A 25,489-nucleotide genomic window follows, 5' to 3' on the forward strand; every position below is an offset into this window, starting at 1 on the left:
CCTTTTCCCACTCTTTCCTATGGCACACAGCAAACACAGAGGAATTGATCAGCAACTGCTCATACTGGCGGGGTTTGGAGGCCTGATGGAAGTTGTAGTTCACCCTGCATCAAGACAAAGCACTGTGACCCCTACCAACAATTGACCTGGACCACATTCATCACACAGAACTCCCATGACCAAGACAAAATACTGGAGAGGTTTGGGAGGAATTCATCTTGACTTATAGGAGTTTTGGGTACAGAATTTATAGCTCAACTGTAATGAAAGAACATTCTGAACCCCACCTACAATGAACCTGCAACTAACTTGGCACACAGAACCCTCATGACCAACAAAAAATACTGGCAGTCTTTGGGTGAATTTATAAGAGTTTCTTTCACCTACATCCAGAGAGCACTTTGAACCCAAAAGCCAATGGATCTGGACCAAAAATGCCATGCATACCTGATACACCCAAATTGTGTCCCCCACCAACAAAGGACCCGTATCAAACTTGGCACACACAACCCCCATGATCAACTGAACATACTGGAGAGGGTTGGGGGGGGGGCTGACCTTAATTTCTGGGAGTTGTAGTTCACCTACATCCAGAGTCAATGTGATCACCACCAACAATAGAAGAGGACCAAACTTGGCACACACAACCCCCATGACCAACTGAATCTGTGGGGGGGGTTTGAGGGGATTGACTCGCCATAGTGGGAGCTGCATTTCATCCTGCAACCAGAGACCACATGGCCCCCACCGATGATACATCTAGAGAGCAAACTTGCCCAACATGACAAACTTTAATTACTGATGGAGTTTCAGGGGGTTAACCTGTCATGATGTGAGTTATAGTTCGCCCACAGCTCTAAGCTCCTTTCGGAGTCCTGTTCTTCAGATACCTTGAGCTTCAACTCCCACCATTTCCTAGCCATCAGTAGTCACATTGGAAAGTCTTGTGCAAGATCTAGAAGATGCCAAGTTAGTAAAAGGTGGATTACCCCCTCAGTATTACAGAATACACCATCATTCTCACTGGTTTGTAGGTAGTGTGTGTAATTTGGGTTTGCAGTCATTTAAGCTGTAATGTTTAGCTTGGAGAAAAAAAGAAGACTGAAAGAGGACAGGATAACCATGTTTAAATAATTGAAAGTATGTCACATTGAGGAAGGGCAAGCTTGTTTTCTGCTTCTCTGGAGACTAGGACACAGAGCAATGGGTTCAAATTGCAGAACAAAAGATTCCATCTAAAATTAGACGAACTTCCCGATGGTAAGAGCAGTTTGGCAGTGGAATATGCTGCCTCTGAGTGTGCTGAAGTCTCCTTCTCTGAAAGCTTTTAAGCAGAGGCTGGATGACCATCTTTTGGGGATGCTTTGATTCTATGTTTTTGCATGACGGGGTTGGGTTGGATGGTCCTTGTGGTCTCTTCCAACACTGATTCTAATCTTTTATCTACCTGCCTAATAGAAAGTACCACTGAAATCAAGTGGACTTCTGAGTAGATATGTAAAATTACAAAACTAATTTGGTTCTTATGCTTTTAAGAGAAACAGCTCTTTCCCTGACTTACGTGGGCAATTTTAAAATAAACATTTCCTCTTGCCATCTTTCTACTAAAACCTGATTATTAAACCATCTCCGGACAGATGTTACCTGGGTCTGATTTTTAGGTGATGAAAATCAGTGTGGTATAGTTTACTTTCCATTAATTGATTTGCAGTGCCAGCTATTTTGACATGCTTTTAACATGATAATTTATTCCTGCCATTACCGATAATAATACTGTCAAGTCATTAGAAATCATTGCATTTCACTGAACCAAATGGGCTTGCTTCCACATTAGCAGAGAGTCACCAGTTTCAGGCACAAAACCTTTCTGTAATATGATGTTGAAACCTGAACAAGAAGTAGCCAAGGACCAGGAAAGAAACTACTTTTAATTACAGATAAACATCCAGCAACAGGGTTTCCATTGAAATCAGCAGTGGGGAACATGTGGCCTTTCCGATGTTAGTGAACTGAAACTCGCAGAAGCCATAACCAGTATAGCCAATCATGTAGAATGATTGTTGTAGTTTGACAACTTTTGCAGAATCCAATGATTCTCATCCTTGCCATATTGGAGAACTATGCCACCCATTCTCCTGTCTTTGACGACCAACCTCTTTACTCATTTATGCATTTTTTATTTAAAATCATTCCTATCCCACCTTTCCTGGCTCTGTATAATGTTACGATTCCATTTTAGCACTCATGGTTCCATCTGAAGGAATCCTGGAATCTGGTATTCAGGGAGATATATTTAGTCTTTTCAGCCTGAGAGCAACAGGAGCCCAAGCATGTAGCTATGAAAAGTAAAAAGTGACATAATTCTACAGTTGTGTACAGTAAAGTCTTATGTACCACATATGCTGAGATTCAGGTCACTTGACCCCTGTGAAAATGAAAAGCTGTTAATTTTTTAGATATGAACATGGCCATATAGCCCGAAAAAACCTACAACAACTCAGTGATTCCAGCCATGAAAGCCTTTGACAATACATTGTTAATTTTTTATTCAGGCAGGTTTTTAAAGATGAACGTTTTATAAAGACTGAGCCAGAGAGTTCTGTGAAGTGTTTAAAAATCCCATGTGAATAGGATTTTAAGGATTGTAATGGTTTTACAGTTTATTTTTAATAGTTTCAATGTTTAATCCTGTTTTTAATATTCGTAAGTTTTTTTAGATATTAAACTATATATTGCATTGTTTTTAGTGCTTACTACCAGCTTTGGCTGATATGCTGGCTGCACCGCTTCCTAGAATCGGAGGACCTCAATATGGTAATGCATGTGCTGGTAACCTCAAGGTTGGACTTCTGTAATGCACTTTACTTTGGGCTATCTCTGTACCAAGTCTGGAAACTCTAATTAGTTCAAAACATGGAAGCCAGATTGGTTACTGGAACATCTAGTAGTGAGCACATCACACCCGTGCAAATGAGTTTGCCAATGAGTTTCCAGGCAAAGTACAAAATGCTGGTTTTGACCATAAAGCCCTACATTGTTTGGGGCCAGATTACCTACAGGATCACCTTCTCCTGTACAATATGCTTCAAACACTGAGGTCTTCTACTCCATCCTGCCAGAACCTGACTGGTAACCATCACCTAGAGGACCTTTTCATTGGCCACCCCAAGACTGTGGCATGACCTGCCAGAAGAGCTCCAATAGCTAAACAGGCTGCAGCCCACAAAAGCTTGTGGTAAACACAACCTGTTAAATCTTCAAAGTACCACTAGATTCTGCCTCTTTTTAACAAACTCTGTGGTTTTAAAGCAGGGGTGAACATCATCAAACCCTCCTATTATTGTTGGAATGCAATTATTATCAGCCTGAGCTACCATAACCAACAGTGAGGAATGTTGACAATTGTTGTTTAAAGCCAACTATTTTTGGATGGTGAGTCAGCAATGAGTTAACACTCCTAGAGTTCAGTGGTGGAGAACCTCAACCCTGAGGTCAGGTCTCTGTGGGTTTTGCCAGATAATCACACACTCTTTCTCAATGCATCCTCTTTCAATTGTTTCTTACCTTTTAAGGTATTTTCCTATTTTTAAAATGTGAATTAAATCTTCTAAGGCCAACCTACTTGCAGTGAAAGCAGTAGCCCGAAATATTCTGGCATCCAATTGTATTTGGTCCCACTCACAACTGATACGTAGCTGCCTCCCAACTGTCTAAAATTAAATCCAGTCCACAGGATAAAAGAAGTGACAGAGAAAGGACAGTTTTCCAAGACTGTTTGCTTTCTCCCCCTGCCCCACCCCAGGATGGTTCAAATGTCCCCAAAATGCAGTCTCATTGTGTGGAGAACATTCCAACCACGTTTGGAGGCCTATTTAGGATTAACAATATTTTTGTCCCCCAAAGAACACAAAATGACCTCTGGGACACATTTTCAACACATTTTTACAGCCCTCCCATTTCACATGAGGTCTGAGACAAGACTTTTTGGAAAGATGAGGTAAGCAAGAAGCGACTGCTAATTTCCTGTTGTTTAAAAAGACCTTTTGCAAGCCTAAAATGTCACAAAATATGGTGGAAATACACTTGTGTCCTCTACCGAGCATTTGGGAAAAACTGATTTATTTATTTATTTATTTATTTATTTGCAGGAGTGGGTGAAATAGGGGGAGTACAGTTCTCCAAAGTCTCCGGGGGAGGGGGGGGGAGGATAATACAGCTCTCTAGGTTTCCATAGTTAACTGCCTCTGTTTTAGTTAAGCTGTTCTCAGCTTTGAGCCCTCCTAGATGTTGAAACCTAGAGATCTGCGGTCAGCATCACTAGGGAGAACAGATGTAGTACAAAACGTCTGCTGGGTACTGAACAGAAGAAAGCTAATTCAGCAAAAAAGGGCAGGAAGAGAAGCAACCACTAGAGGGACAATATGCTATATATTATTGTGTTTCAGCAAAAAGGATTTAAGCACAGCTTCTTTCAAGTGAAGCTTTACTTTGGAAGGCAGTACTGAAATATGTATATGACACTTTAAATTATTATTATTATTATTATTATTATTATTATTATTATTATTATTAGAAACACAACAAGATTAGTACACAGCAAACAAGATGACTATGCTGGCTGTTGTATTGGATCACACATCGGTCATGTCCCAAGTGTCTAGGACTATGTGATGTATCGGCATTATTATTATTATTATTATTATTATTATTATTATTATTATTATTACCATCATGTGCACTTGATGAACATTGTATTACAATGTATTACATTGTAATACAATGTTCTGGTTGCGGATGGCACGATAAATAAAATAATAAATAATACTTGATGAACAAAATAATGCTGGTTTAAAACAGAATTACTTTTCTCAAGGACTTATTCCTAACCTTTGTCACATGAAATAATTTCCCATGTTAACATCATTACAAGAGAATTTTTCACACTACCATCAATTTTCTGTCTCTTTCTATCAGTAAGAAACTTTCCTTCAGGGCAAATGTGTGGAAACATCATAGTTAATAATGAACCTGTTTAGATCACACACACACTTATTGTACTGCAATCAAGAGAGGAAGTAGAAAAACAGGAGGTGTCGGTCAGAAATGTATCCTCTGTAGCAATTGAGGATGAAAGCAGTTCTAAAGCCAGCAGTGAGCATGCTACGGTAAGGGTGACTTTTCTGTTAATTAATAAGGAGACTAAATATGGGAGGCCTGTGAACTTTATCACATAGTGCAAAAAAAAAAAAAAAGCATTCTCCATCTTTCTATGTCAGGGACCATGACTGCTCACTATGAGACATTCAATATTTGCTCTGAGGAAGCTTCCATAAATAGAAAGATCACAGAGCATTCTAGTACCATTATCAAGCCACCACTGCAAAATTCCATGTATCACAACTCCTATTGCTTATTACAAGCTATGACACCAACTCCTTTAACTTAGGTAAGTCTATCCCAGTCTATCTATCAAGAAAACTAAAAATCCTAGCTCCAGAAGTACTCTAAAAGAAAATTGTCTCATTCACTGCCAGCCAAAATGATGTAAATGGCTGCAGGTGGCAAACTGCTTTATCAATTATAAGTACTTAGCTGTGAAAAAATAAAGGGGTGGGGGTGAGATCTGTTTGCATTAGTCTCTGGTTGTCCAGTCTTGATGCTCGTAAAACTGTTTAAACAGAACCTTAGCAGGTACACTGAAAATACGACCCTGTGATTTTTTTCCGTGCCTCTCTGAACAGGAACATTAACTCATCGAGCAGTGAGATCAACCAGGTTGGCTCTACCAGCCCACCAACAGCCATGCCCCACCTTACAGTGTGCAACCGGCCACTCAACTGGACTCTGACCCTAGTGCTGGGGTATCTTTTTTACCTTCTTCTGGGAGCTATGGTGTTTCAAATGCTAGAAAAGCAGGCAGAAAGCAAAACCCGGGACCGGTTCCAAATTGAGAAACTCAAGTTCCTCCAGAACTACACATGCTTGGATCGACAAGCCCTGGAGCAGTTTGTGCAGGTAAGAGAAATGAGCATCCGGGAACCAATATTGTGGACATCTACATTACGCAGTTAAAGATATGAGATGGATGTATAAAGACTTGATTTGGGCCAGGGGTTGGTTTTGTCCACTTTTCAGCCCATTTAAGAGAGGGGTTGAAAATGGTTACACAAACACAAGGGAGAATACTCTCCCTTTCTTCCTCCCATCCAGCTGTTCTCGATGCATCTTTAAATAATCATTTCCTCCTAATTCTGTCTTTTATCCCATGATAATAAACATCACTGTTAAAATAGTATCTTAGTAAGGAAAAAGCCTCTCTGCAGACTGGAAGGCTTTTCACAGTTCTGAACACTAAAAAAGAAATCTGCTTTTCCAACCCTGGTGAGAATTCATATAGTTAGTGGAGGCACTCCTCTACAGAAAGCCCCTAAACACTAGGCCTGGGCGGTTTCGTTTCGTTAATTCGTAATTTGTTAATAATTCGTTAATTTTTCCAATTACAAAACGATAACGAACCATTCTGGAGCAATCATTAAAAAAACGAATTTTTAAACACGTTTTGTAAATGCTTCGTATTTCGTTATTGTATTCGTTTCGTTATTGTTCAGAGGTCGTTTCGTTATTATTTCCGCATGTCTGGGCCAGTTTTATGGTTTAATTAGTGAAAAAAAATTATAATATCACACCAACAGTCAAGAACAGAGGGAGAGGGAAGCTTCAGAAGTTTTTGGAGGTTTTTTAGCGTATTTCGCGGTCGCGTCCGCCATTAACGAATCGATTCGTTATTGTTTCGGAAATCGATTCGTTATTTTTTTACCATTTATGAAATTTCGTAAATATCGAACTTTTTAAAAGGAAAATTTTGTAATTATTTTAAATATCGAAACAAAAAAAACCCCAAATACAAATCGATTTTAGAAACAAATGTTTGCGTTGTTACCCAGGCCTACTAAACACTATTTTAAAACATCAATGGAAAGGATGATACAGAGGGAGGGCTACCATGCTCTCCCTCCTTAAAGCATTTCTGCTACACATTACTCGAATGTGAGAAAGGGCTTTTGTCACAATCTTGCAACATTTGATGTATAAATACATTATATTATAAATTTCATTATTAAACTCTAACAAATTATGTAATTTAACCCTAATTATCCAGACACGTGAGTATCCTTAGATCATTCTTCTTTTCCCTTGTAAGGCTATTCCCATACAATGTCTTCGTGTTTTACAAACCTTTCACATTATTTTATAACCAAGGAGATTTGCCACACTGGAAACACTAGCATTTCTTTTCTTTGAAAAAATATCAAAGGTATCTAACAAAAACCTGACTTGAAGCAACTCTTTCTTCTCCATTAGATCTGAATAAGCAAAATATTGCCATTCAGTGCACCAGCAGCCCGTGGTCTATGCAATGGCAATTAGGTACTCCACTCTATCACTGAGAGCAGTGGTTCCCAGCCTTTTTTTTTTTTTTTACCAGGGACCACTTGACCAGGGACCATTCTCCAACATTAGTACCCAAAGGCTTACGAATCAGTTTTTGGTCAACTTTAGTTTCTGTTTGGTTATTTGGGGCCCTGATTCAGAAAATTGGACTCGATAAATCACATCAGCTCTAGTTTCTGATACAGAACATATGCCATCAGTAGTCACTATTTGCTCGTCCACAGAAAATCATATTTAATAAGACAAGTCATTCTGGTTGCAACTGTGTAATAACAGTGAGGCCACGGATCATATTTTAGTTCTTATGGACCACAGGTTGAGAACCACTGATTTAAAGCATGGGCTCTAACTTAGAGCATGGGCACTGAAAAGCAAATTGCGGAAATATTAAAGGCAAAAAAATGTGATTGAAGCATAATATCTATCAGATGGATTCTGGACAACTCAAGTAGACTATATAACTCATTACATGATCAAGCTACCATCAAAATATTTTCCCATTATGAAGTTACTAGTTGTCTTTAAAACTTTAATCCGATATACATTCCATTCATTGATCATGATGATTGGAAACCTTCAAACTGAACAATTCTTCATATTGCATGGAGGAAGTAACACCATCACCCAGAGCTCAGACTTTGTCTTGGCTTTGTTATAAAATCCTAAGAAAGCTTCATTTCAAAGGTAACATCGTTCATGAAATAAATGTTTTTTAACATAACAAGCATTTTCTTGTTATATTTTCAAATGATTTTCATCAGTCTTTTGAAGTAATTGGATTTGTTATAGTGCACTCTATTTTTAAAAAATCATTTCTTAATTCTTGCCTGCAACAAAAGGAATAAATAACTGAAAAAATTATCTTCTCAAATGGAAATGAGTAAACTACGATGAATTACAGTCTTTAAATCCTGGGATCTACAAAAATGCTAAAATGTTGTTGTTTTTCATTTTCAAACATACTACTCAATTTCTTTTCATTTTTATGCTCTCTTAGTCTTCCATTTCATATTTGCACTGATCAAATATTCCATATAGAATTTATTTATGTCTAACGTGAGTGTGAGAAATACTTGATTTTGATCTAGTAAATTCAAATGCTGGGGGTGAGGAACTCCATGAGGAAAAAAAAAATATTTTCATTTTAAAAACAATTTTAACATCCATTGGGGAAAACTCAGAGAGAGTATGAAAAAGTGGTGGCTCAAGTCTTCAAATGACCATTCATTTGCATTGCACACATTAATCAAACTGCAGAATGCTAATATTTCTCCCAGCACTAGGTTTTAAGGAAAATCCTCTGTATACTTTATGAAGTTCAGCCTCTGAAAGGAAAACATTTTCTTCTATACTGCATAAACAAACATTAAGCAGAGTCAGAATGGTGCCAAAAAGAAACTTAGATCAACGGTACGGACAAAGCATGCTGTGCAGCTCAGCAAGCTTTCCCTAGCACTGTGTGTACTGAAGGAAAACACTAGAGGGCACCAACATTTCAGAGATGTTTAAAGCTTGAAAATATCTCAAACTTATCAATAAAAAAATCGACATCCTATATGAGTTATGGAGTTATAAAGTAATTTGCAGGCTATCTAGACAACATATTCTCAAATTTCCCACATGCAACACCTTTCCACCTGAGAAACCTTTACATGATCCTAGGTGTATAGATTTATGAAATGGATATAAAAATCAAATATTTACTGAGAATAAATAAGCATTTGTGAAACTTACTATCGAGGCTGATTTTCCTTTTTGTGGAGTACAGCTGAAGGATTTTCTGCATAGTTTACTGGGAATGCTGCAGTTTGTTGCTAATACGTTTGTGTAAGGTGGTGTTCAGCGAGACCTTTTATTATTGCCAAATTTTTCATGACCCAGCAATGAGATAAGGGGAACTCATTTGGGGTCCAGATCCACAGTTTAAGAAGGAATGATCTAGAGCAGCCCCAAAGGGAACCATAGTATGGTTTCACATGTGCTATCCCTAAAAACAATGCTTGCATCTCTTTCTCTGGCGTTGTGGCATTTTATCCAAAGAACAAGGTGACACCGTGATAGTGCAGTCTATCTTGTTTTAACAGTGTCAAGAAATGGGAATGGTATATGTAGCAAGGGCTGAAGAATGGCTATACAATTTCCATCTAAAATTTATATCTAAAATATGTTTGCTTCTTGGAATTCTTCCTTTAATGACTTGGAAATCTTGGCAAACTATATTAGATTATAAAAGCTCTTGGTTTAGGACTCCCATTCCCTTTTGATCATTGGCTGTCAGAATGGATGGCAGAGTTGCATTTCTTTCTCTAAACAAAGTCAGATCCTTGGTTCACCCAAATGGCCTGCTAATCTTTCCTGTGTGACCGACGAAGCAATTCCACTTCACTCCCTGTCTCTGTTCAAGATATTCAATCATAGAGTTGGAAGGAGCTCTCTGAGCCATTGAGTGCAACACCCTATGAAACGCAGAATCTCTAACTAAAGCATCCCAGCAGGTAGCTATTCAGCATCCTTCTCTGGAGATATCCAGAGAAGAAGATCTCCAAACAGAAACAGAAATATAGTTTCCTTTAATCTAAATGCACTTAGATACCAAACACATATTATAGGTCTGTGTCTGCCAACACAAAGACAACATGGCAGCAGCCATCCTGGCTTTCCTAATCTGGAAATTCCAAAACCCGGCAGTTGTCAATGATAGAATTCTCTATTATAGTGATGATAATAAAAATATTGTGTCAAAAGCGAGTTGGGGATACAGTTAAAATGCATTTAAAAATACAAACAAAGATTCTTAAAAACTTGGCATTATGCTAAATGTCCTTTGACCAGAAGCTGGCCACTTGGTGTGCCTCTGGTGTCGCTGTGAGAAGGTCCTCCATTGTGCATGTGGCAGGGCTCAGGTTACATTGTAGCAGGTGATCTGTGGTTTGCTCTTCACACTCGCATGCCATGGACTCCACTTGTGGCCCCATTTCTTAAGATTAGCTCTGCATCTTTTGGGGTCAGAGCGCAGTCTGTTCAGTGCCATCCAGTTCACCCAATCTTCTGTGTGCCCAGGAGGGAGCGTCTCATCCACTCTCAGCCATTGATTAAGGTGCTGGGTTTTAACCTGCCACTTTTGGATTCTTGCTTGCTGAGATGTTCCTGCCAGTATCTCTCTTGAGATTAGGAAGCTGTTTCTTGATTTAAACCATTGGCATGCTGACTGATGTCTGAACAGAGGATGGGCTGGAGATATCACTGCCTTTGTCCTTTCATTATTGGCTGCTCCTTCCTGACAGATGTCAGGTGGTGCAATACCAGCTAAACAGTATAATTTCTTCAATGGCGTGGAGTGTAGATATCCTGTGATAATGCGACATGTCTATGATAATGATTATGATAATGATAATATAATGATAATGATAATTATAGTAATACTTACCTGCCTCTCCCCACAGGCTTGTGGTGGGGTACAATTGAGTTAAAATACAATAGATAAAAACATAAATCCATTTAAAATAAATTGATTGAAAATACAGATTAAAACACAAATCAAAATCACTTATATCTATATAATAATAATTTAAAATTCTAAAAATTCATGAGTGATCATTTCTCAGCGCCATGGAGCTAAGGGAGCCTTGTGTCTCAGTAAGGAGGCCCATTCTTCTCTTTTGGGGGAAAAGGGGGCAGGAAGGAGAGGGTGGCATTTCAGTTCCACCTCTCTGGGCTGCTTGAGCCCTTAGAGCCTGGGATCTTCACAGCAGAGAGCAATAACAGAAGGTAATCCCCCAGGACCCATACTTGGAAGACCCAGACCTTTACGGGAATTTTTTGGACCCAGAAAAAACAATAACAGGTTTATTCTGGATTAAAACACATTACCCTGATGTGTTGTTTGGATATCCCAAGTTAATGTAACTACTATGCCACTTTATTTAATTTTATTTCTATCCCATCTTTCTCCATACTATGTGACAGTTCAGATGGGCTCTAAGACATAGACAAAAAAATCTAATGTGTAGCATATGTTATAGTAGTCCAACTAGGATTGAGGTATCTGCTTGTCCAATTTTATGGGATTCTTTTAGGCTTGTTCTTCCTGAGACCGTGGAAGAGGTCCTTGGAGCCTTGAGGGTGACCACTTCGACTCTAGACCCTTGCCCATCTTGGCTAATCAAATCGGCCAGGGAGGGGTTGGTTGATTGGTTTGTGTTGATCATTAATGCATCATTGGAGCAAGGGATTTTTCCATCTAAATTGAAAAAGGCTGTGGTTCGCCCACTCCTCAAAAAGGCCTCCCTTGACTCCACGGTGCTGAACAAAATCTCCAACCTCCCTTTTTTGGGTAAGGTGCTGGAGCGGGTGGTCGCCTCTCAGCTCCAGGGCTTTTTGGATGATATCAACTACCTAGATCAGTCACAGTCTGGTTTCAGGCCTGGTCACGGCACCAAGACAGCCTTGGTCGCCTTGGTGGATGACCTCCGCAGAGAGCTGGACAGGGGGAGTGTGACTCTGTTGGTTCTCTTGGACATCTCAGCGGCTTTCGATACCATCGATCATGGTATCCTTCTGGGTCATCTCTCTGGGATGGGTCTCGGGGGCACGGTTCTGTCGTGGCTCCGGTCCTTCCTGGAGGGACGAACCCAGATGGTGAAGCTGGGAGATGCCTGCTCGGACCCCTGGCCTTTGACCTGTGGGATCCCGCAAGGCTCCATTCTGTCTCCCATGCTTTTCAACATCTACATGGAACCGCTGGGAGAGGTCATCCGGAGTTTTGGAGTTGGGTGCCATCTCTATGCAGATGACACACAACTCTACTACTCTTTTCCACCTAATTCCAAGGAGGCCTCTCGGGTGCTGGACGAGTGTCTGGCCGCTGTGTCTATCTGGATGAGGAGGAACAAGCTGAAGATCAATCCCGACAAGACAGAGGTCCTCCTGGTCGATCGCAAACCAGATTGGGGTATAGGGTGGCAACCTGTGTTGGACGGGGTTACACTCCCCCTGAAGCCACAGGTCCGCAGTTTGGGAGTCCTCTTGGATTCATCGCTCACGCTTGAGGCTCAGGCACTGGCGGTGTCTGGGAGGGCTTTTGCACAATTGAGACTCGTGCGCCAGCTGTGACCATACTTCGTGAAGGCTGATCTGGCCGGGGTGGTCGATGCCTTGGTCACCTCTAGATTGGACTACTGCAATGCGCTCTACATGGAGCTGCCCTTGAAAATGGCTCAGAAATTCCAACTGGTCCAATGGGCAGCAGCCAGGATGTTAACTGGGGCTCCGTACAGAGAGAGGTCAACCCTCCTGTTCAAGGAGCTCCACTGGCTGCCGTTTATTTTCCAAGCCCAATTTAAGGTGCAGGTGCTTACCTTCAAAGCCCTAAACGGTTTGGGACCATCCTACCTGCGTGACCGCATCTCCATCTACGAACCCACACATTCACTTCGTTCATCCGGAGAGGCCCTGCTCGTGATCCCACGCTTGGTGGGGACTCAAGACAGGGCCTTTTCCGTGGTGGCCCCCCGACTCTGGAACACCATCCCAAAAGATCTTAGACAGGCCCCTACATTGGCAGTCTTTAGAAAGAACTTGAAGACCTGGCTTCCCAGATTAGGAATCTCCAATACCAAGTCCCAGAAGCACTTTAGTAGAACTAAGATTGCTGCACACCGCACACTGCACTTACCTTATAATCCTACATACCTCCTGCCACATCAGCACTTTTAATCTTGTACCCATTACTCTGGTCCAGCCCAGTTTTATAGTGTCTTGATGTATTGTGTATTGCTTGTTGTTAATATTGCTTAACTGTTTTTAATTTGCTTTAGGTGTTGTATTGTTGTATTGTGTTTTGAGGCCTTGGCCTATGTAAGCCGCATCGAGTCCTTCGGGAGATGCTAGTGGGGTACAAATAAAGTTTAATAATAACAATAATAATAATAGGATTATTATTATTATTATTATCATTATCATTATTTATAGCTCACCACCATCTCCCGCAACGGGGACTCGGGATGGCTTACATGAGGCCAAGCCCAAACAGCAAATTACAATACAGTAAAATACAATAAAATAGGATGTATTTGAGGCACATGCCACTATAACCAGATCTGACACCTTCAGGAATTGATGCAGTTAGGGCACTAATCTTCACTGAATAGACTCCTGATCACCATGTAACCTGGTCATTCAAGTTCAGGGTTAAGTCAAGGGGTTCATCCAAACTTGTGAAACTATGCATTCAAGAAAACTATAACTCCTCCAAGACAAATTTAATCCCTTTATGCCTTCAATTGTTTTTTTCCTCAGGTCATTATGGAAGCTTGGGAGAAAGGTGTAAATCCTGAAGGAAATTCTACTAATCCCAGCAATTGGGATTTCAGCAATAGTTTCTTCTTTGCTGGAACTGTTGTCACCACCATAGGTAGGATCAGCTGTTTCTTGTTGGGTTTTTTTAATGGAAAACTCTCCTTTTTGAGATTCCACAGTGGTTCCAGTAAAAAGTTGAATCATGCATGACTGACAGTACAAAGTATTTATGACAATGTTAGAACAGTCTGGGATTTTGAAAGGTGCATTTAAAAAGCTATATATTCAGTCAACACCCATTTTTACATGTACCTTTTCCATGATTAATTGTCTAGATGAGCAGATATATATAATTCATGTTTAAAATCTAATTTTTGCATGCTCACAGGAGTCTCAATAGCAAAGCATGAACCAGCTAAGATAAAGATTTTCACATCTATTTGATTTCAATAAGTGACCAATCAACAGTGTTAAATTGCGTATGTATCATGGCCTCCATCAATAGCTTGTGCTACAAGGCAAGGGGAAGAATCAGTCTCCCAATAGAGAAGTATGTGATATACAAGATGTACATTAGCTGCCAAGTATTTGGGAGCATAAATCTTGGAGCAGGAAAGCAAATGTGGTGACTTTTCATTTCTATTATTTTACAGGTTATGGGAACCTAGCCCCCAGCACAGTGCCTGGGCAAGTGTTCTGTGTATTTTATGCCTTGTTTGGGGTGCCCCTTAATCTGGCATTTCTCAACCAGCTGGGAAAAGGGCTCAGTGCTCATCTCATCAATCTGGAGACATGGTTCCATAAACCAGGTCGAGCTCGGGTACAGTTGCTCCTTTACCATTTTATGTTTTCATTTCCTTTTCAAAGGGTATTAATCTATCATCTCTGTTCAGATGGGAATGTCACAGACTCATTACAGTGTATATACCTTTTGCATCTTTTCCTGAGTCCTGGCCAATGAGGATCATTGACTAGTTTTGGACCTCAGGAGGTCAATAACCATCTATGCCAGTGGTTCTCAACCTGTGGGTCTCCAGATATTTTAGCCTTCAACTCCCAGAAATCCTACCAGTTGATAAACTGGAAGTTGTAGGCCAAAACACCTGGGGACCCACAGGTTGAGAACCACTGGTCTATGGAGAGCTATGAAGTTCCAGGAGACACATTGACACACTCATCAGACACTCAAAAGCAAACAAAAACAAATAAACCTCTCAAAGAACCATATAATCAGAGCTAAACATCTTCCAGAAGGGAAAAATCAAACTGATCCAAGAATTGCCTGGAGGGATTGATTATCTATCCTTCAGAAGATCCTTCTGATATCTCCAACTTACTTGGCAATTTTGTTTTTGTTGAAAGACATTTGTAGAAAGGATGGAGGGGGAGTCTTGATTCCTCACATCTATTTTACATCTTCACTAAAAAGGCAATGTGTAAACTGGGCATGCTTCTGTAGCCCCACAATCCTCTTACAAGTTAATTAAGCATGGAGAAGTTTTGTGTCCTCTTTTACTGAAGGCTAAATTACAAGCAGAATTGAGACAGGGTAGCTACACAACCCAAGCTGAATTGCTTTTGGACTGCAATTCAGCAGACACTTACTTGGAAGTAATCTCCAGCAAAAACCAATGAGACATATTTCTCAGTACCATTATAGGTTACATGTAGAAAACTATATGGAGACCAGGGGCCAGTTTCCCCTCAAACTCCACCCTATATTCCACACTCCCAGAGCAAACCCAAATACCTCTCAAAATGGCAATAGGAAATGACATGTCACTTCCTCTCATCATTTTGAGAAGGGTTGGAGTAAAAAATGGAGGTATTTGCAGCTAGCCTAATTTTCTGGGATCCTTGTGGATGAAGTGGAGTTATTTTATGTTTTCTCGTGGCTTTAGGGCCTTTTGCATGATTTGATGACAACACTACCAACAGATCATTAAAAGTGTGGGAGGTTGGGGGACTTTAGGGATGCCCCACACCCCTGCTAGCAGTGAATAGTGTTAATTTCTCCGTATGTATCATATGTCGAAATGCTGGAACAAGGATACAAGATTTAAATTTCACACAGCATCATTCCTAAAAATTCTACAGATGATTCATGGCCTGTATAGTGTGCTTTCTAGGTTTAAAGAAATGCTTTAGAGGAAACAGTAGCATGAGTATTTGCCATCAACAGGTTTTTCTTCTTTTATTTTTGATTTAGTAGAGGGGAAAAGTTCCTACCAGTCAAAATCCATGTGAATTGGAGCTCTTGGTCTTGTATGATTTGTCTTCCAGAAATTGTAGTCAACTGCAAAAGAAGACATGATTCCATCACTTTTAACAGCTGTACAGAAAGGGGGATTTTAAGCAGATGAATCTTGAATGGCAACTTAGTTTTCCCTCACAACATTAACATTGCAGATTTTTTGATCCTGGCCACCCTAGCTCATTACCAAAAAAGCTGCACATAAATGCTATTGATATTAATTTTATCACCAATCCTGTTCATCATCTTCCCAATTATTTTCCATCTTAATAAGACTTGGCCACGGTAGTCCTCGCCTTAGTCACATCCTGTTTGGACTACTGCAACACTCTCTATGTGGGGCTGCCTTTGAGGATAGTTCGGAAGCTACAATTAGTGCAGAGATCGGTGCCTAGATTGCTAACTGAGAGGACAAGTCTCATGCTGCGACAGCTCCACTGGCTGCCGGTCTACTTCTGAGCTAAATACAAAGTGCTGGTTGTTACCTATAAAGCCCTAAATGGTTTGGGTCCAGGCTATTTGTCTAATATCATTTCCCTATACTGACCATCCCATGCACTGTGATCAACGGAGGAGGCCCTCCTCTCGGTCCCACCTCCATCACAAGCTCATTTGGTGGGAACGAGAGAGGAGTCCTTTTTAGTGATTGTTCACCTTCTCTGGAACTCCTTCCCTACAAATCTAAAAACAGCACGCTGTGAGCTTCAACCCAAAGACTGGAAACGTCAGCATGGATTTTACACTCTTAAATTAATGTAGCGTCCTTCCGAAGAACAATCTATTCTCTCTTTCTTTCTTGTGGCTAGGTCTTAATAAATATATTGATAGATGATTATGGTGAAAAAAGAAGAAGTAAAAACAGCCCCCAGCCTCCTCTCCTATGCACTTTAGCGTATGGAGAGGAGGATGACTAAAACACTTTAACTACTTGGAATGCTGGCTAGTCCCATTTGTATTATATGGCTGCCATGTTACATTTCAAATGAACATCGGCATCAGCCATTTTTAATGTAACTGTATTTTAAATTGCTTTTAGGGTATTTCTTGTAATGTTTACTTATGTTTTCATTAACTATGCCTTATTGGATTGTTTTGTTTTCTTTTTCATCACAATGCTTAATTCTTTGTCATAAACTCACTGTTATTACTGTTGCTTTATTGTGTATTATTTTGATACGCTTGTACTCACCTGAAGCAGTGAATGATTGCCTTTTTCTGTGTGTAAACTGCCTTGAGTCCCTCCGGGGAGAGAGGGTGGTCTAGAAATTTATTATTATTATTATTATTATTATTATTATTATTATTATTTGTTTAATCAGGGTTACTCCCGTCTCTTGTTCTCAACAGTGGTGTTGGTTGCCAAGAATCTTGCCAAATTTGTTACTTATTTGTTCTCCATCAGTTCTTGAATTTTACTCCCCATCTTAGCAATTCCTACACAGATCTTCTTGCTTCTTTTTCTCTTAATCAGTCTTTTGGCTTCTGATTAATGCTCTGGATTTAACCTTAGGAATGTAATCCAAATTGTTCATAATTCGGACTAATGCCCAAGACTCTGAGGAAGAATATATATATAATACGCAATTCAGACTGCAATGGCAAGAAAGACCAGGAAAAAAAAATCTAAACATCAGTATTTGGAATGATTTTTTTTGAGGCCAATAGGTTTAATCAAGATACAATTGAAACATCTAATTAAGGCAAATTTAACTAAGCAAGGATGTTAATACACTATCAACTCTATCAGATAGATCATGTCATTCTAAACAGAAACATGGTGCCACTGAACTGCTACTTTCCTTCCTTTGTTTCTTAGGTGATTCAGATCCTGACAATGGGGTTGTTTCTGATGGCGGGGACTCTGCTTTTTCTGGTTTTCCCCCCAATGATCTTTAGTTATGTGGAAGGCTGGAGTTATGGAGAAGGCTTCTACTTTACTTTCATCACTCTCAGCACTATTGGATTTGGAGACTACGTAGTAGGTAATGGAAAATTTGTGTGATTAATTTCTGACTTTGAGAGTATCTCTGCCACAATAAATCTTAATTAGGAAGTATGAAAATTATCACAGTGAAGGTAACATACCTGTTGAGTCTCCCTGTAAGTGGCAACTACATGCTTTATTCAAGGGGCAGTTGATCAACAGTACTGCAGAAATTGTTTAACTGCAAGGTGAGGAATCAGAGGAGTTGTAGTCCAACAAGATCTGGAGGTTGGAATTTGCCATCTGTTATCTCTTAATTCGGTCATTAGGTATTATTATTATTATTTATTATTTATTATTTGCATTTGTTAACCGCCACTCTCAGCCCGGAGGCGACTCGTGGCGGTGTACAGAACATAGAACATAAAGACAACAGTTACAATAATTAGGAACATAACTCACATCTTACTAACACACAACTAATTAAACTAAAAATCCGCTTCGTCTTGTTTGGGTCATAATCCATCTCGTCGTCATAATCCATTCCGGTGGTCAACAAAGCACTTAATTAAAGGCCTTTTCAAAGAGCCAGGTTTTCAGGCCCCTACGGAAGGCCATGAGGGACGGCGCCTGTCTAACTTCAGCAGGGAGGGAGTTCCACAGCCGGGGGGCCACCACGGAGAAGGCCCGCTCTCTAGTCCCCGCCAAGCGTGCCTGTGAGGCAGGCGGGACCGAGAGAAGGGTCTCCCCGGATGATCTCAAGGTCCTCGTGGGCTCGTAGGCCGAGATGCGGTACTCAAGGTATTTTGGGCCGGAACCGTTTAGGGCTTTGTAGGTTAGCACCAGCACCTTGAATTGGGCCCGGTAGCTGATCGGCAGCCAGTGGAGCTGGGACAGCAAGGGCGTTGTGCGCTCCCTGCGTCCCGCTCCGGTTAACAACATGGCTGCCGCGCGCTGGACTAGCTGGAGCTTCCGGGCCGTCTTCAAGGGCAGCCCCACGTAGAGAGCGTTGCAGTAGTCGAGACGGGATGTGACCAAAGCGTGTACCACCGTGGCCAAGTCAGTTAAGAATTAATATTTAGTATGACTTATTTATTGTAGGATCCTTATTGACAGTAACAAATCCATACTAGGCAGCAAAGGTTCTAGCAGGAAGCAAGGCTTCCTTATTTGTTTTTATGATTGGATGGAAGACATCCCTCTTTATGCATATCAAAACCCGAAATGAACTTCTGTTAGATTAGTGGTTCTCAACCTGTGGGTCCCCAGGTGTTTTGGCCTACAATTCCCAGAAATCCCAGCCAGTTTACCAGCTGTTAGAATTTCTGGGAGTTGAAGGCCAAAACATCTGGGGACCCTCAGGTTGAGAACCACTGTGCTAGGTTGAGATCTTGGTATCTTGTAGGATGAGCTCAAAACGCCATATAATCCAGCATTCCCTTACCAGTGTTGACTAACTAGAAACATCTGGGAAGTCCATATGTTGGGCACAATATTGATGATATCTGCATAAAGGACACAGGCAGACAGTGTGATCCAGAAGTGGTAAAATGAAAGAATCCCCTCTCCAATATTTATTTTCTTCAATGAAATTCTCCTTCAGTCCCAAAATTTCTATCATTGCAGTGAGAGACTGAAAATTGTCCACACCAGAACTCTTATATCTTCTAAATTTGCATTCCCTTGCTAACTTTGCCTGCTGCTTTTCTTTAGATGCTTAAACTTTATTTCTAAATGCTCAAATACAATTTGAAATTGTTGCTATGCTAGAAATATTGGGATGAAGGGAAAAATGGGAGGGGCATGATTCTTAATGGGCCAATGCAATCATTTTTGCTTTCCTGTCCCTCCTCCTAATCCCCCATATTTTCACCCTTGGTATGACCTGGCCAAAAATGATTGCTGCTGATTCGACACATCTACACACAGCAAGGAAATAGTGTGTGGGTGGTACTAATCTAATCATGAGGAAATGTTGTGCAAAATGCTGTACTACTAGAGCCAAGAGTGCTTGATATTTATAACCAGGGGAAGCGACTGGTTTCTTTTATATTTTTATAGATTTTTCCTCAAAGGAAACAGCAGGGTATTTCTTTTTTAAAAAAATAAACAAACAAAGCAGTGTGATCTTCTCCCTTAGTCCTTTTTTGAAACCGTTATTTGTTGTTCCTTTTATATACTTCGGGGGGGGGGGGGGGGGGGAGGAATGCATAATGCATGCAGTATAGACAGCCTGTGATAAAAGAAAGTGATCTTGTAGCACCGTTGAGATTGAGAGAAAGAAATTGGTGACATGAGCTTCCAAAGGCTTAGCTCTACTTTATCAGATGCAAGGATGTGGTGCCTAAGAACAGACATGTATAGCTATGAATTAGCAAGTTTGCTATCTGAACAGCATATATGTTGCATATATACCTTATAAACATAGTCAGAAGATAACTTTATACTCAATATTTTTAATGATTTTATGCATGAAACCAAAATTGTGTACATTGAATCACCAGAAAACAAAGGTGTCACTATCTCTCCGACCCATGAAAACAATTTTGGATTTTGGAGCATTTCAGATTTTGGAATATCAGATAACTCAACCTCCCCCCCCCCCCCCCCCCCATGTTAATGTAGATGTACAAACATGAGAAATTAGTGTTCTAGGTTTGCACAATGGTTGTCTAATATATTCCTTCAAATTAAGCAAAGCCAAAACTTATTTGGGGTATTTTTATTTTCTCCTAGGTACCGATCCAAACAAACACTATATCTCAGTGTATAGAAGCCTGGCAGCAATATGGATTATTTTTGGCTTGGCCTGGCTTGCTCTGATCTTCAATCTGGGAGCTAACGTGATGGAAAAATTTGTACATCTCAACTGGCAAAATCATGACATGGGCACTGGAGAGACAGCTGTCGCCAAAACAGAGGATAATCCTGACCCACACAGGATCCATATCCCCAGCTGAGAGTGGCTCATGGAAAAGAGAAAACCTGTTATGTCCTCTTCCTCATGGTCACCAAGCAAGGTTTATGGGTAAGATAGACAGCATCATATGAGAGGAAAGAAATGTTTTAGCCAGAAGAGACGATGCTCTTTTAGTTTATAGAAAAACAATGTAAGATGAACTTAAAATATAATTGCCTCATGCTCTTCAGCAAACACCACTTTTACCTCCCATTATCTCCTGTGGTTTAGATTTACTTTGGAGCTACTGGGAAGAAACAGGCTACATCATTCCTGTTGTCAAACTCTGTAGAAATCAGTTTTCCCTCCAAACTTGAAATGAAGGAAAGCAAGAAAGTAAGAAACAATCTCTATGTGCTTCCTTGTTTTACTCAAAACAAACTTTAGTCTGAAACTTCTGAAACCTTTCTGCTTTTTGGAGTAGAACAAGCTCGGTACCAATTGAGAAAGAATTTGCAGGCAAATAATAGCTCCATCCCCAGCTCTCAATAATGGCTTATTTTTTTCCACTACTGAACAACATGCTACTTGCCTCTGTCATCTGGGCCTGTTTTACTGGTATCAGCTACTATTGGCACAAGACCTGCTCCAAACAAATGGACTTCTGAACACTTGATGTGTCATTTGAGGCAATGTTGTCTCAAGTTACATATTTGGGGGGTGGGGGGGGTCAGCATGGTGAAAGTATGACTGTGGTCACAAGTAAGCACAAAACATTGGTTATTTTTGGTTTGTGTAATCACCATCCATCCTCAAACTGGTTCCAGAATTTCCTATGTAATAATCTGCACAGTAAAATCAACTTTTATCAATACCGTTTTGAAACTGATTGAAGTGGTCATTGTAGATGTACCTCAAGTCATTTATTCTTCCTTCACCTTTCTCAATTGCAGAAGCCCCTTCCACACAACTGAATAAAATCCTACATTTTCTGCTTTGAACTGGAATATATGGCAGTGTGGACTCAGATAACCCAGTTCTAAGCAGATATTGTGGGCTTTTCTGCCTTGATATCCTGGGTTATATGACTGTGCAAAAGGGCCCAGAGATGCAGTGAGTAAAAGAAAGAATGAGATATGGAATATGTGTACTTGAGGGAGATTGTGTGAGAGTGAATATGCATAAAAGGGTTTCTGGAAGGAGCACAGGGAGGAGCACTCATGGAGTGCCTACTGCTGTTATGTGGCCTCCACGGTGTCTCCATGGGCCAAAAGGCAGTTCTGTATTTGTATATAGTCAAAGGATATTAACAAAGTTTTAGCATCATGCTATACATCACAAAGCATACGGCCATTTATAAAGGAAGGTTCTTCCAGATATGAAACAGTTGTTTTGATGTATTCTTTCTAATAAAGATGGCTTTCTACCATCCCGTTTTATTGTTGAACCCAAATTCTTTGCTTTGACATCATCCATAAGCATCATCCATAAGCAATCATAAGCAATCTGCTTTCACTTGCCTATCATCCAGTATAGTGACACCATTTCTCTTTCTCCTGGACTATGTTTTAAAGATACTGAAATTACTTTATATAGGGATCAACAAAGCAAAATGTAGTCCTTTTCAACAGGCAAGTTAATATACAACATAGGTTGTTGAATAATGCAATCATCCTTAAGCAATGTAAAAAAAAAACTCCTTGTTCCCATTGTTTCTTAAGACTGACAGAACAACTTTTATTAATGATGTACTTTATTTGTTTATTGTATTTGTATCCCATATTTCTCCTGATAGAGGGTCTCAAGTAAATTTAGTCACTATGAACATTGAACTGATTGATGTGATCTATCATTTGTTTAAGTGGCTTAGATTGATTTTATATATCTATGAGTCATCTTTGCAATCAATTCTTCTATTCTATCATCTATTTTTGATATCAATATCACAACCACCTCCTTTGGAATATGCTGTTACCTCCTTCAATATTATCTAGCTAACTTTTATAATGTAAAATGTGATGGTCAAGAAGTGCCATTTTTATAACGAGAATGTGAAACTAATTCTGTGTCCTTTCATACGTTGTATGCTTGTTGGAGATGGAGGCAGGAGTTGTCTTATGCTGCATCAGACCACTGGAGTTGGCCAGATATGTCTAGCCGCCTCTGCAACTGTTTCTGCTCCAGACCAGCCTTTGCTTGATCAGCCAGTGTAGACTCACCCTTAGTAGAATACTCAAATCACTATGTGATGTTTGCTCACTAATGGCTACTAAGACATTCTGAATGGTGACTGCAGTTACTGGATGCTCTCTTCTCTCCTTCTACCCATGTGACTTCCCTTCCTGTCTTGGAGAAGTATTTTCAGTCATATGTTGGGCAATTATGGGACAGCATGTGCCAAGAAAAATGCTCCCAGCATTGAAGAAAACCTGGCAACAGAAGGTAGAATGGGCGTGCTTATGTGGATTGCCCCCTCCCTTCTAGTGGGCTGAATTTCTCTGTGAGGTTTTGATGAAGGGGGGAGTATTTTCAAGGCATGGATGGTTGAATCTAAGGATGCAGAATCAGTGAATATGGAGTGCTGACTGTATAGCAAAAGGCCTTTACGATGTTTGGAGTAAAACATGAACAAAACTAAAAAGTTACTAAAACATTGAATGTAATTTAAAAACTATTTTTACATATTTCCATTAAACCAGTGTAGAAATAATATTTACATCACAGCATATTCCTTGAGGAGAGGCAGCGTGCTACAGTTGTTGGAGTTCTGGACCACCACTCTGGAGACCAATTTCAAATCCCCACTTGGCCATGAAACCCACTGGGTGACTTTGGGCAAATCAAACTCTCTCAGCCTCAGAGAAAGACAATGGCAAAGCTCTTCTGAACTCACTTTGTCAAGGAAAACTTGTGATAAGTTAGCCTTAAGGTCACCATAGACTGGAAACCACTTGAAGACACACAACAAACAACAAGGTTCTTTAATAAAGCAATCATACAATGTATTGGTGATCAATGTGAACTGGTCTACTGAGTACATAATAAACAGCTGTGTGTTAGCTAACAATTTTACTACCACGTGTAGTCTGTGTATAACAGATAACAGCTGGCATAAAGTTTTGCAGAGCCAGAATAAAAGAGACAGAACAACAAGTAATGAGTAGTGTAATCAAATGGATTACAACCAAGACATATTTTTTTCAGCAATAGGTGTGTGGGTTTTGAGCACTGAATTAAGATTCAGGAGGCCAGGGCTCGAATCCCCAATCAACCATGAAAACCTTGGCCAAGTCACAACCTCTCAGCCTCAGTGAAAGGCAAAAGCAAACCCCCTATGAATAAACCTTGGCAAGAAAACTGTGTAATAGATTCTCATTAGGATGCCCATAAGTTGGAAACTATTTGAAGGCACACAACAATAACATTAGAATACAGGTTGAGCATCCCTAATCCCAAATGCACGAGACCAGAAGTATTCTGTATTTTGGAATATCTGCATATTCACAATGAAGTATGTTGGAATCACAGAAGAGACCCCCAAGGACCATCTATTCCAACCCCCTGCTGTGCAGGAACACACAGTTAAAGGCTTCCCAATAGAGAGCTATCCAAGTGAGATTCATTGATGTTTCGCGTACACTTTATGCACACAACCTGAGGGTAATTGTACACAACAATTATTTTGTGCCTGAGCCAAAGTTTAAGTACACTAGATTATCAGAAAAGCAGAGGTGTTACTATCTCAGTCATGTATGTGGATAATTTTGGAGGATTTTGGAAATCCAGATGAGAAATGATCAACCTGTACCGTGAAATCTCTCTTCAGAATATGCAGAAGGTATCTGTCAAAACACTGAGGACTGAGCAAAAGTTAGAACTTCCGAAGGCTCTGACACTCTGTGTGAATGATCTGATCCAATGTATTCCTCTTGGGAGCCTAAAGTTTGGGCAAGGGTGCATCTACACCAAGCATAGGCAAACTTGGGCCCTCCAGGTGTTTTGGATTTCAACTCCCACAATTCCTAACAGCCAATAAGCTGTTAGGAATTGTGGGAGTTGAAATCCAAAACACCTGAAGGGCCCAAGTTTGCCCATGCCTGATCTACACTGTATAATACATGCAATTTGACACTACTTTGGCTTCCTGGTATGAAACTATAGGAGTTGTAGTTCAATGAGTCACCAATACTCTTTGGCAGAAAAGGCTAAAAACCTTTTAAAATGGCAACTCCCAGGTTTCCATAGATTTGAGCCATGGCAGCTAAAGTGGTGTCAAATTGCATTCATTCTACAAGCTATAACTCCCAAGTTTGTATACCATTGATAGTTAAAGTGAGGTTTATTCATTGCACTGTGTTCATTCATTCATTCATTATGCTGGGGTTGCGATGAGTGGGATTTGAAGGGGTGTGATATCTAATTTTTACCTATAATTGTGTTTTTTTATCTTCACATTTCATGACACAAAGCTTTAATGATTTTTAAATGATCTTCATACTTAACATGCTTTGTTTTTACTTGATACTCTATTGTGTCATGTACACCGTCCGCTGCCTTGAGTCCCTATGTTGGGCGATAGGCAGGATAAAAATAAAGTAAATGATCTAGGCAAATAAATATTTACATAATGACATGCGTGCCTCTTTAAACATTAGACAGCCCA

General features: G+C 40.1%; 1 protein-coding gene across 1 annotated transcript; it reads left to right on the top strand.

The window, feature by feature from the left end:
• The first annotated feature begins 4,768 nt into the window (after window positions 1–4,768).
• KCNK16 (potassium two pore domain channel subfamily K member 16) lies at window positions 4,769–22,589 on the top strand. The gene is made up of 6 exons (XM_060754087.2): window positions 4,769–5,165; window positions 5,742–6,015; window positions 13,750–13,864; window positions 14,403–14,569; window positions 17,820–17,985; window positions 20,664–22,589. The coding sequence occupies exons 1-6, from the start codon at window positions 5,128–5,130 to the stop codon at window positions 20,885–20,887; spliced, it is 984 nt and encodes a 327-aa protein (XP_060610070.2). The 5' UTR covers window positions 4,769–5,127; the 3' UTR covers window positions 20,888–22,589.
• Window positions 22,590–25,489: the final 2,900 nt, after the last annotated feature.

The sequence above is a fragment of the Anolis sagrei genome, chromosome 1, assembly GCF_037176765.1.
Source record: "Anolis sagrei isolate rAnoSag1 chromosome 1, rAnoSag1.mat, whole genome shotgun sequence".
NCBI classification, from domain to species: domain Eukaryota; kingdom Metazoa; phylum Chordata; class Lepidosauria; order Squamata; family Dactyloidae; genus Anolis; species Anolis sagrei.

Bases quoted from the DNA above. Each gene is read 5' to 3' on its own strand.
- KCNK16 (XM_060754087.2), top strand. From the start codon at position 5,128: ATGAAAGCAGTTCTAAAGCCAGCAGTGAGCATGCTACG. The intron at 5,166-5,741 runs GTAAGGGTGACT...CTCTCTGAACAG, and splicing joins CCAGCAGTGAGCATGCTACG to GAACATTAACTCATCGAGCA. The intron at 13,865-14,402 runs GTAGGATCAGCT...ATTATTTTACAG, and splicing joins AACTGTTGTCACCACCATAG to GTTATGGGAACCTAGCCCCC.